General features: G+C 41.9%; 2 protein-coding genes across 2 annotated transcripts; both read left to right on the forward strand.

The window, feature by feature from the left end:
* The first annotated feature begins 1,536 nt into the window (after window positions 1-1,536).
* On the forward strand, window positions 1,537-11,714 carry LOC124315105 (terminal uridylyltransferase 4-like). The gene is made up of 15 exons (XM_046780498.1): window positions 1,537-1,664; window positions 1,753-1,856; window positions 1,924-3,577; window positions 3,642-4,097; window positions 4,166-4,820; window positions 4,890-5,040; window positions 5,116-5,334; window positions 5,399-5,545; window positions 5,607-5,687; window positions 5,746-5,971; window positions 6,063-6,154; window positions 6,226-8,218; window positions 9,870-9,953; window positions 10,270-10,372; window positions 10,683-11,714. Exons 3-12 carry the CDS (start codon window positions 2,035-2,037, stop codon window positions 6,673-6,675), a joined length of 4,020 nt encoding a protein of 1,339 aa, XP_046636454.1. The 5' UTR covers window positions 1,537-1,664; window positions 1,753-1,856; window positions 1,924-2,034; the 3' UTR covers window positions 6,676-8,218; window positions 9,870-9,953; window positions 10,270-10,372; window positions 10,683-11,714.
* LOC124315996 (UBA-like domain-containing protein 1) lies at window positions 9,843-10,813 on the forward strand. The gene is made up of 3 exons (XM_046781731.1): window positions 9,843-9,953; window positions 10,270-10,372; window positions 10,683-10,813. Exons 1-3 carry the CDS (start codon window positions 9,843-9,845, stop codon window positions 10,811-10,813), a joined length of 345 nt encoding a protein of 114 aa, XP_046637687.1.
* Window positions 11,715-12,359: the final 645 nt, after the last annotated feature.

Genomic DNA, 12,359 nt, shown 5'->3' on the forward strand with positions numbered 1-12,359 from the left:
TTTCATATTCCGGCGGCAGTTCCGGGTAAATGGTCTGATAAGCATTTTCCGTTTCTCGAGTTGTTGCTGTTGTCGCAGGAGGTTCGTGCAACGAAGGTGTCGGGTTAGTAGGGATTTGGCCAGTTTGGGGTGCGGGGTCATTCCAGTGACGTGGAAGTTTCAATTCTTTTTTAGTTTTCTGCCAAAAACTATCCACTGCTAACCACACACAAGCAACAGCAAAGCATTTGAGGTAGCCGGAAACCAATTCTTTGTCGAAATTTGCAACATTGCTCGTGATGACGTCGTATACAGTAAACCCGAAGGATAAAATAACGAATGGCAAGTAGCAAAGCGTAATCGCTGAGGGTCTCCGGGCCCCCTCCCACTTCCAGTAGTAAATGATATAAATTATCGCTGCAAACGTCAGGTAAGCTTGTACTGCAGCTAAAGGGGGCAGCGCATTGGATAGGGCTGGAATCCACATTTCAGGAGGTGTTGTGCATGTCACCCAAACAACCGGGTTCCAATCTTCAGGATGACTGCTGTCGGGACTGCAAAGCAAATCAAGCCCCTGAGGTTTGCAGGCGGCTAGGAAGTTGGGAGCCAACGTTTCAGTGGGGCCGTTGTTCACCCATAGCCATACGAAAACTGATCCAGTGAATAATGTCAATGTCCATAGCAGAGGGCGAACGCAAAGCAGTATGATTGAACAACATGATGAATCAGAATTTTCTACTAGTCTTCTTAATTTGATAAGGATGAAGCTTAGGAAGAGGCTGGTTAAGCTTGCACCTATTGCATGTGCATAAAAGTCATTTTTCGTTGTCGGATCTTTGATGGGTTTCATCGGGTAGTTGATTTTTTCATCGTTACAGGTAATTTTAATTGGCTTTCCTCTCAGGTCTGGTAGATCAGGAGGTAGTTTGACAAAACAGAGAAGAAAGATCCATGCAATAACAAGTAACATAAGGAATATGATCACTTCCTTATTGGATGATAAGTATTTGGTCGATTTGGAAAAAGCCTTTTTCACTTTTTCATTCATCATTGTGAAATCAGGTTTTAAATTGGTGACTTTTGAAAGTGCGTTTTTCACTTTTTCGAAGTTCGTCATGGTGAAAACGAGTTTAAGTTTGATGATTATCCGCTTCATCTAGCGGTCGTATATATGCCCTCCGTGGACGGAAAGTTGCTCTGCAGTTGTCGAACCGGCAATTTATTGCAGATTTTTGGGGAATTAACTGGACAAAATTATTTTTTAAATTGATTTTTCGTTAATTTACAATTTAACGAATAATGTTCAATACAAAATAACTACCTTACAAAGGTAAAACAATCCTGTAACTCGAATAATTCGTAACGTCCAAAACTCCGTCCGAAGTCAGAAACTTACATCTTTCTGTTTTGGTTTGTAAATTGAGCTTATTGTTTTACATTTTGTTGCGTTTAACTTTTACTTCATGTCAGTGATTTTCACACAAAAAAATCGTGAAATATACGGGACTCATTTCCGTCTCTTGTTTTAACTCTGCTGTTTATCGTTCGTTGCCAAATTCAAAAATCTGATCTGAAGGAGATCCGACTCAGACCCAAATTTTTATTTTTGTATTAGGTTGTCTACTATATCGAAGCAATAGCATTTAAATGGCGGCTTCATTTTTTTGATTTCGGCACTTTTCCAAGTATTGCTTCTTTCGTTTATGTTTAAAAACAATTATAATTTCCTTGGCATGTTTTAAGATACGAGTAATACTATGCAATTTTATTTAGGGCCTATTGTTAAAACTGTTGGAAACTTCGCCATGGTAATCAGACTATCTTACTCATAGCTTAAACCAAATGTTTTTCTTATCAGCCTGCACTGAATCTACATGGTTTGTTGATTTTGAACTATGTGCCAATTCCGTCAGTTCTTATCTTAGTTGAACATATTTTTTCTAGGTAATTTTATCACTTGCTATTCAAGTTTGGATCTGAAATCAACTGTCTGGAATTTACCTGCCAAGTAGTGCATACATTTTCAGAATCGTTCATCTTTTAAAAATTGACTAAATGGCGGAAGGTGATGATAGTGTGGCTCATTTAGAGCGAGATCTCAAAAGATTTCTGGGCATAACCAAAAATGCCAACACGCCAAAATCTTCAGAGTCTGTCCACAAGAATCCTGACACAGTGCATCAAGGAAGTTTGAACCAGCGTGCAGGAGCTGATGGCTCTGAAGCCAATAAAGTTTCCCAAGGAAAAAATCAAGAGTCAACCCCAAAAGGACGTAAAACTCCACGAGTCAGGCACAGGAAAAGAAGTGAAGCCCTTTCAAGCTCTGCAAATATTGACGATGCTGGAAAAGTAAGAGAAAATGCTTCAGCAAGCACAGAAAATGATGGTGGACAAGAAAAGAAGAACCATGCATTAAACACCAATTCTTCAAAGCAACAAAACCTCCCAAAACAGCCAACTACCATCACAGGATTCATACGCGACCGTCGTTGGCACTTGGATGACGAATTAGCGAAAACTTCTCCCAGGAAAGGTACCAAAGTCTACAACCGGACCGCAAGCAACGAAGAGATCCCTCACAATTGGCGCCAACCTGCTCCTAAAATTTACCAAGCGCCACGCAAGACCATCAACCAAGTTTTGCGTCAAGAAAATGGAACAGTTCCAGAGAAGCAAAGCTCTAGTCTTTCAGAAACTGTTTCTCACAACGTGAAAGATCAAGCCCCAGTTGTTGACCAGAACCGCAAGGGACAAGGGGCCAAAGCAAGATCCTTAGAAAAACTTCGCTCAAAGCAGGAAACTCAAAAGAAAGAACGTGTTGACTTAGCCCTTTTGTCATCAGAATATGACGAAGTTCCGAAACACCTTCAAGAATTGAATTATCCTACAGGAATTGTTCCTTTGACTCCATCTGTTGTGAGCCAACGCTCAGTCGTTTTACTTGGAGAGAAAAAGAGTGTCGCTCAAGAAGTTGATGCTCGTGCTGATGGCATACAAATTCCTCATGCCGCTGTTCAAGATGAAGAAGAGATTGTCCAAATTGTAGTCTTGCCGACACTTCCCCAACAAAAACGTAAGAAACCGGCCAAAAATGAGAAGAAAGATGAGCCCAAGAAATCTGATGATGGATCCAGCGATAGTTCATCTTCCTCAAGTGAAGAGGAACCAAAACCAAGACGGAATGAAATCCAGCAACCTCTTATATTCAAAATTCGCAAAAACGAGCTTAATCAATTTCGTAAAAAGGGTGTTCTTCCACTGAAGCACATCAGCCCGAAATTTCCCAGAGCTGTTTTCCACTGTCGGCTTTGCAGTTTCCACATCAGCAGCATACCAGAAGTTTATCGTCACACAAAAGACGAACGGCACGTCCGACTACAAAAACAAGAAATGAGTCGCCAAACGGCTTCTCTGATGCCTTCCCCACCACCTGAAATCGTCGAAGTGGTTGGGCAATTCATCCAGGATATTTTTTTTTGTTCTGGTCTAACAAAGGAGGATTTGGAGAAACGTGGGGTTGCCACTGAAAACCTAAGAAAAATGATTGAAACTGCTTTCCCCGGCTTCAGCATCCGACCATATGGTTCTGTGGTTACAGGTACGTTCACTTTTTAAAAATATGTTTTCTTTGAATGTTGTTTGATTCATAGTTCTTTTTCTAGAGCTTGGGCTGCGAGCTTCTAATTCCAACGTTGGATTAGTTGAAATTTCTCCCGACATCAAGAAGGATGGATTGCTCATCATAAAGATACTGTCTTGGTTGCAAGGTCCCGCCTCCAACACATTCCGATACATCAGTGACGATCTAAATTGTCGAACACCCATCATTCACTTTCATTACGAGCAAATGGGCGTTACCTTTGCCATGGTGGTGGAGAGCGAGGCCGCTCATAAAACGACCGTTCTTTTACAACAGTACCGAATGATTGACCCACGTTTCGCCGTCTTAACGGTTGCGTTTCGCACATTTGCTCGCATCTGTTGCCTGGATCAGCCGGAATTGGGGTCGTTACCTTCGCATGCTTTTACTCTAATGGTTCTGTACTATCTCCAACAAGATCATGTTTTACCCGTTTTACACCAGCTGAAGAAAAGTGACGCTGAAGACGACTATTTGAGTAAGTCGCTGTCCAGTTGTTTATGATTATTCCCAATGATATACGTTAAAACTGTTTCTCTTCTTTAGCCGCTGCTGAATTCTTTGAAATGAAGGACAGGGGAGAGTGGAAACCCCGTGAATTGACTCTCGGCCAACTTTGGCTGGGCTTGTTGAAATTTTATGCTTATACCTTCACTCATAACGAGCATGCCGTCTGCGTTCGCTCTATTGAGCCGTTGCTGCGATCGACAAAGAATTGGGGCAATCGACGTATTGCTATCGAGGATCCTTTTCATGGGAATGTCAATATGGGGGCATTCATGGCGACTATTCAAACCTTCGAGTTCTTTATTGAATGCATCCGCAATATATTTCACTATTTTTGGATCCCTCAAACTGCCGACGGACCCCTTTTCGTCCATCTTGTACTGCCCGGCGAAGCCAAAAATGATGATCCACTGCAATGCACTCCGGCGGAAGCTGTCGCCCGAATGGCCGCCCTAAAAAAGGAAGACGTCAAATGGGATTTCCAACCGGATAAAATCCTTCGCTCGAAACGGCTGCCAGTTATTTGCACCGTTTGCGGCGGCGACGGACACACCAAACTAAAGTGTACCGAGTTGGAAGTGCCAGATGTCGGTTTCATACCGCCACCCGACTTCAACTATTTTGCGCTCCTAGACAATGTGTGCTGGAATATTTTCCGCAACTTTGCGCAGAGGGAAATTGATACGAACAACAGGTGCGTTCTTATTTTTATTAGTGTCACAAAAGTCTCTAAAATTATCTCGTGTGTGTTTTTCTTTGACAGACAAACCATCCAAAAGGAGCTCGAAACGCATATTCGGACCGAGTACGCTGATGCTGTTTTGTCAATGTTTGGATCATCGTGCAACGGATTTGGATTCGCCGACAGCGACGTAGATCTCTGTTTGACGTTCGAGTCCAACGAGGACGGCAAGGTAAACAAATTTTGATTGAAAACCCGATTGGCAAATATTTGAACATTCGGGATAATTTCGTTTCGCTATTTATAGGGCTTGGATTTCGTTGCTATCGTCAAGAAATTGGCCAGAACTTTGAAGCGCAATCGCTTTTTTTGCGACATTGTTCCCATATCGTCGGCCAAGGTTCCTATAGTGAAACTGCGTCACAGGCCCACTGGATTGGAATCGGATATTTCGTTGTATAATCAACTGGGTCGGCGTAATTCGAAACTGCTCGCAACGTATTGCGCAATTGATTCACGCGTTCGGGTAAGATGCTGCTCGATGCATTGCTTTATGTTCAACATTGTCAGTTTTTGTTTTGTAACATTAGATCCTGGGATACATGGCGAAATTGCTAGCCAAGCAGTGCGAGATTGGCGATGCATCCCGCGGATCGCTCTCTTCTTACGCTTACACCTTAATGGTCATCCACTATTTGCAACAAGTCAAACCGCCCGTTATACCCGTACTCCAAGAGGTACTTAATGTTATTTAACGACATTGCCCGTTTACTGACGTACTTTTCGTGTTTTGGGTAGATCACGGTCGACGGTGTGGACCGGAAAAAGTACATCGTCGAGGGTTGGGACACGTGGTTCTTTGAGAATGCCCAAGATTTGGTAAGACTAAAAGAAATGGTGGAAAAAATTTATGGTCGATTAATTTGACATTTTACAGGGACGTGTATGGCCACATCACGGTGCCAATCGCGAACCGCCCTCAACCTTGTGGCTGGGATTCTTGCTCTATTATGCCAAGATCTTCGATTATCGCTTGCAAGTTGTTTCCATCCGACAGCTGCCACCGCTGTACCGTCTGGAGAAGATGTGGACGGATCGGCCTATCGCGATCGAAGACCCTTTTGACTTGAGTCACAATCTGGGATCGGGAGTATCGCTTCGAAGTAAGTTATTTCTCGCCCGTTCACTTTCTGTGAAACTGTAGCCCACTATTCAAGGATAGTCGTCCCTAACTGGAATCTTATCTTTTCAAAGTGGGTGCTTACATCCGTCGTGTTTTCGTGACTGCTCGTCGTTTTTTCCAGACTGCCGTCAGGGCACTGCCCCCAAACTTCTCGTCCTTGGAGGTTTGAAAAAGAAAATTATTGATGGTTCGCGAATAAATTTGGTTTTATCTTTAACTAAATTTCTTTTGCAGGAATACTTGTTCAACCCTAAAGTTTTGATCTCCAACGGTCCACCACCAAACGACCGCGGATGTTTAATTTGCGGCAAAGTTGGACACAAGGCCAAAGAATGCGAAAACCGGGGAAACCGAAACAGAGGCCAAGATAAAAATTCTCCCCAACAGCAACAGCAGCAGAGAGATAATCCGCAGAATCCGGCACAGGAAGTGCATAACAGAAATATGGTTCAGCAACGTGACAGGGGAGTAGGGCCTGGTCAGCCGCATCAGCAGCAGATGAACCGATACAGACCTCAGCAGGGATTCCACCAGTTCAATCGTGATAGGCCTGGGCAACAGCAGCCACAGGTCAATAGGTATAGACCAATTCGACCAAACAATAGACCTGGGGTGCCCCTGAACAGCAACGGGGAAAGGATCTATACGGCTAGACGAGAAATTCCAGATCCCAATCAGCAATAATTAAAGGCTAATTATTTGATGAAAATTGAAAAGACTTAAGATTTTTAGATGACGATTAACGATACGGAAATATTGCTGTAGATTTTGTTTCTTCTCCCCTTTTTTTGGTAATTTTTAAGACTTTTTTTTAAACTGATTTGAAATTTTGCTTGACAGCTGTCACTTAGCACCCTGAAAATTTTCTACCCAACGGATTTCGAAATTTTTGATGTTGATGATTCATGTTGATTGTAAATACTTTTTAAATACATTGGGTATGACCAACTGTCAGATGCGATTAATACCAAGTAAGTATAGGTGATTACAATTTCTCTCTTTATGAGCTCACCTTGGAAACCCTCCCTGCTATCGTGGTTATTATTATTTTTAATTTCCTACTTTTTGATCACATGCCCAGGAAATCAAAGTTCAAAATGATACGATTCAAAATTCGGACTAACCGACCATCTATAGCACGAGTACGAAATTGTAGTTGGGTACAGCACAAAATGTTGTATGAAATACGACGTTGTGCGAACGTTACAAAAAGATGTATCACAACATATCAAATTTTAAATAATTAAATTCATGTACTTTTACTGGATTCGGCGTAAACATTTGCACTGCAAATAAGTCTTCATGAACCCTCAAGATATTGAATTTGTGTTTATATAATATCGTAAAAGTAGTCCATGTAAACAAATGAGCTGAATGATTTATGATATGAAGATGCTGTGTGTACTTGTGAGAAAAGACATTCATTCCGATTGAATTTATTGGGCAATAATATTTAAAAAAACATGTCAAATTAGTCGTCAGACGATTAATAATGAGAATTGACTAAATCAGAAATGTAGGTCTGCCACACTGAGCAGTTATTATCTCATCTCTCGATTGAAAATATCGTGTTTTGAACAATAAAAACAAGGTTTTATTTTTCAATGGGGAGAAAGTTTGATAATGGAAAGAGACGCCATGTGCCAGACAGAAACAAGAAAAAAATAAGCCGTGCCATGAGAGAATTCTAAAAAATCCCCCCTTTATATATTTTTGAAAAACATTCATTTCCTCCCATCCCAACCAACCACCCGCCTCAAGGTGCACACACAGGCACAGGCCGCACAGCGATGATGACCCCATTGCAATGACCAGCTGACTAAGTCGACTAGCGGGAATCGAGCCAACTATTTCTCAGTCGAGAGTCGACTCCAGACCGCCCGAGTTGTTTTGTCTGTGTGTGCTCGGCCAGCCATTGAGTTGCTAAAAAGCAGCCAGCGCAGTGTTGTTTGTTGACTTCGAGTTGTATCACCCCACCTCGTCCCTGTGTATGTGCAGTGTGTTGTTGTACGAGAAAACCGTTTTTCTGAAAGCCACTCGTCTCACTTTCGTTCAGTTTGTTTCATTCGACAACTCTTGTTCTTACCAGAAAAACATTTTCACACAGCTAATATATAAAATGGATTCACTTCGAGAACAAGTGATGATCAACCAGTTCGTCCTCGCTGCCGGATGCGCCCGGGAACAGGCTAGACAACTGTTACAAGCAGCACACTGGCAATTCGAGGTAAACAAGAATGTTGTTGGCTAAATTTATCTTTAGAAGAGAGTTTTGTGGGCTGTTTTATTTTGTATTTTGCGCTGTAATGGATGCCATGCCACTCACATCAAAGGGAAACCACGCGCCTTTTCTTTTTGGCCTCGATTTGTTCCCCGTTGATTCACTTTTGGCAATTTTCGGTGTGTGTGTTTGGGTGGGTTTTGTTATTTGCCACCATCTCGTGGCCTCCCCAAGATGGTCGTCCAAGTTCGTTGAACATACGATTTCACCACAGGAAATGTTCACAACTTGACTCTCGCCTATGTTTTTGTGTGTTTGTAGAGATCATGTTGTTGTTGCTAGACAACAAAATTTTTTGAAGCAATTGGAAACCACGAGAGTGTTTCGTAACAAACATGGAGTCTCGCGAAAAACCGGCCCCACGAGGCCAATCTCACATTTAATTTTTTGACCAACACCTTTTTCGATTGAAATGAGTTGAACTTGTTCAACTCATTTTTTTGATTATTTCGTGACAAAATAAGAAAAAAAAAGAGTATGGATTAGCATCGCGTTTTGTCGCCCACCTCAGGAAACCGGTGCCTCAAAGTTGTTGTTTTGGTTGTTGTGTTGTTTTTACCTTGGCCGCTAGGACATGTACAATTTTTTGATGCGTGTGGTTTTTTTCCTATTCCCCTTCTCCTCTGTATGTATGCCAGAAGGAGAGTAGGGGGGGGGGGAAACAGTGGGTGGATTTGTTGGGGGGGGGGGGGTATACTGTCTGGCTTTTTCTGCATGGCTGGCGCTTCACAACATTACGCAATACGGCGCTTCTGCGTGGGACTGGGGCGGCTTTGTTTTGAATGGCCATTTGCCATTGGCGACTAGCAAGAAACAAGGGCAAAGGGAACGAAAATCGGCCATCTTTTTTTCGAAGGGGGGTATACGGTCTCGTGATCTCGAAAACTCATTTTCTCTTATTAGAAATCACGTTGCCGGTTTTTAGTAAATTAACTAAAATGTTGAAAACTCGCAATGTTTTGGGTTCCGATCACAACAGCCAACCCCACACACACAGCTGTGTTTTGTTTTCTTGTCCTTGAGCGGTTTGGTTTCTTTTGACCTTCGACGAATAGTAATGGCCGCCACCACCACCACCGTCTCTTCTCACCCAACGACCGAGAAAGAATAGGCCTGGCTCTTTTATTTATGATTGTCGTCCCTGTGCAGCAGAGGAAAAGGATTTCCGACTGTCTTGTAGTTTTGCCAAAAAATGTTCCAAGTGGGTAGACGAGCAGCCGAGAAAAAATCTTATTTTGAAATTTGGGTTCGACAAGCGCCAAAATCCGCAGAGCGGATTGGAAACTCGATCCGCCTCTAGCGTATACGTGCGTGTTTACCTATACACCTACAAGCTCGTGAATCACGTGACGGATGTTTTGATCCACCTAAACAACAACGTCGTCCCCGTTTTTGGGCATGGAAAAACCGAGTTCCGTTCGGATCTATAATCAACACAAATTGGATCAGTCGAGGAGAAGTTGTACGTCTTTTTATGTAATGCGTCACCGGCTACACGAAAGGTGTGAGAGGGTTCATTTTGTGGACTAACTGGATTTTTGTTTTGCTTCTTTTTTTCTATACATTTTTCATGTCCTTTCGACGAACGGATCAACAGACGGCCTTAAGTATTTTCTTCCAAGAAGTCAGTGTGGCCAACTGCGGAGGAGGCGGCCATGCCCATCACCTCCATTACAATCAGGTACGTTGTTTTGTTGTTGTTGTTGTTGTTCTTGGTGTGTACGTGGTGCATTTAAAATACAACAAAAGAAATTCTCTTGGCCTGGCCATTGCCCGTATACCCAAAAGAATCACGAGCCCTCGAGCCATTTGTTGTTGTTGTTTTTCAACAACAACAACAGAAAAACTTGTTTGGGAAATCCAGAATTCTCTCTCTCTCTGCAGTCGTGCATGATTGCCATACCTGATTTTTTTTTCCCGATTCTTTGTGTGGCGTGTTGAAACATTTTGCACACAATTCTAATTTTGACAATTCTTTTTCTTTCTTTCTATTCCAGTTATGTACGCCAGCCAATACGCCAGCGACACCCCCGAATTTCCCTGACGCCCTGGCCGCCTTTGCCAAACTCTCAGCTTCAGATAAATACGGTACCTCGCCAGGTATGTTGTCGTTGCGAAATATTATAATAATGTTTCAGAAAAAAGAAATTCCGTGTTCCCGGCTTCTTGTTGTGTTGTGTGCGCCTCTTTTGTATAGAGTTGGAAACACACGGGCCAAGAGAGAGAAAGAGAGGGTTGTGTGTCGGAGACTTTATTTTGGTCGATCACGTGCTTCCCTCGACTCTCTCTCTATTCTTGGTCACGCCAGTTTCAACTCGTTTGTCTGCCGGAAATGTTTTTCTTTTTTTTTAAAAGAAAAAGAAGAAAACCTGCCACTTTACCATCTATTTTTCTCTCTCCACACGTACAGGGATCTATTCGACATCACCGAACCCGACAGCGGCCTACCTCACCTCCCAGCACATGCACGGCTACGGTGCCCAACAGATGCCTCTGCAGCCCCAACAGCATCAACAGCAAGCCGGCCATCGGTCGACTTAGATGTTGACCGCGTCTATATTTTGTTTTCTTCTTCTTTTTGTTTTCATTGGTTGGCATGTCAACTAAAAACCACCACCCACACGCAGACATTATACACCTCATTATTGCAAAAAGAGTTTCAAAGGAGCAAAAGTAGCAAGACGACTAGTTTTGATTTTGACAACAGTTCATATTTACCTCTATCCACCACCCCCAACCCTCCTCACTCTCTCCCAGATCTTCGGGCATAAATTTGGCAAATAGACAACAAAAAAAGGAAAAGACATCGAGAAGCCAAACTAATCATTCGCGATGGGACAAGGAAGAAGATAAATCCTCTTCGATCTCATTCCCCCCCCACCCCTACTACACTTTTTTTCTCTCTCTCTTAATTCTTGTGTAACTATATATAATAATAATAACTAAGCGCTGGAAAACAAAATACCAACCTCACACACACATGATGTTGCTGTTGTTGTTGCACTTTTGCTGTCAACTTCACAATCCTCACACCGAAAACACTTGTAGTAACCCCCCCACCATCCCGACATTTCACGCGCGCTGGATCGTGTCTCTTTTTGTTTTCCTCTTTAGTTTCTCGTATGTAAATGTAAAAAAAAAAAAAAAAAAAAAAATAACTTTTTTTTTTCTTGTGTGTGTTAACGATCTAGCAAAAATTCGGATCCATTTTGGTTCATTTCTCCTCGTCCTAATTTAAAAAAATTTAAAAAGAGAAAATTGGAAAAAAAAAAGTTTGCGAATTTTTGTTTTTTAAAACAAGAGAAAAGAGACACGAGAGAAGAAATTTATACCTGGTAGTCTTCAAATTTTGTTGTGGTTAATTATATAAATTCGTGTGTCAATTGATTGTAGGCCTGTTTTCTTGAAAGGGGGAAATGCATGGCGTCTTGATTTTCTTTGATTTCTTCGTTTTCATATTTTTATTTCTTTTCATTTTTGCGAAACTATTGAACAATTGAATTCCGAATTCTGGAAAACTAAAAAAAAAAACAGCGTCCTACCCCTTTCTTACTTACGTGTGTGTGTGTGTACATCATCCGAAATAATCCTTCACTCAATGTATCCGCCTCCTTACGTGTTGCTCCTCCCTGTGGATGTACATGTGCTGTTTTCATTTCATTCATTCTGTTATAATGTAGTAAGAGTTAAAAAAAAGGACCGGCAAACAGGAAGAGAAAACGGGCCAGCTGGGAGGAGAGATGACTTCATCATTCGTGAAACAAAACTTACAACTGGCTTAAACTAAACTAACAATAAAACAAAAACAAAAAATCACTTTGGGCTACATTAGCTTCCATTGAAAAGGCAAACTGAAAAATTAAAAATTGAAGGAAAAAAAAACTAAAAAAATCCCTGGTTTATATTATACACGATAAAGCTCATTGGACCGTATATTAATTACGTGTGAGAGTGTGTGTATGTGCTGTAAATGTTGGGTGTGTCTCAATGTGTGTATGTCTCTTTTTCATGCGTGTACATTTTTTCGCCAGTGAAGTTTGTTTGTTTTCTCTCCTCCCATCGTCCTTATCATTCTCCCAAGACAATT

This window comes from Daphnia pulicaria, chromosome 11 (genome assembly GCF_021234035.1).
Source record: "Daphnia pulicaria isolate SC F1-1A chromosome 11, SC_F0-13Bv2, whole genome shotgun sequence".
Taxonomy (NCBI): domain Eukaryota; kingdom Metazoa; phylum Arthropoda; class Branchiopoda; order Diplostraca; family Daphniidae; genus Daphnia; species Daphnia pulicaria.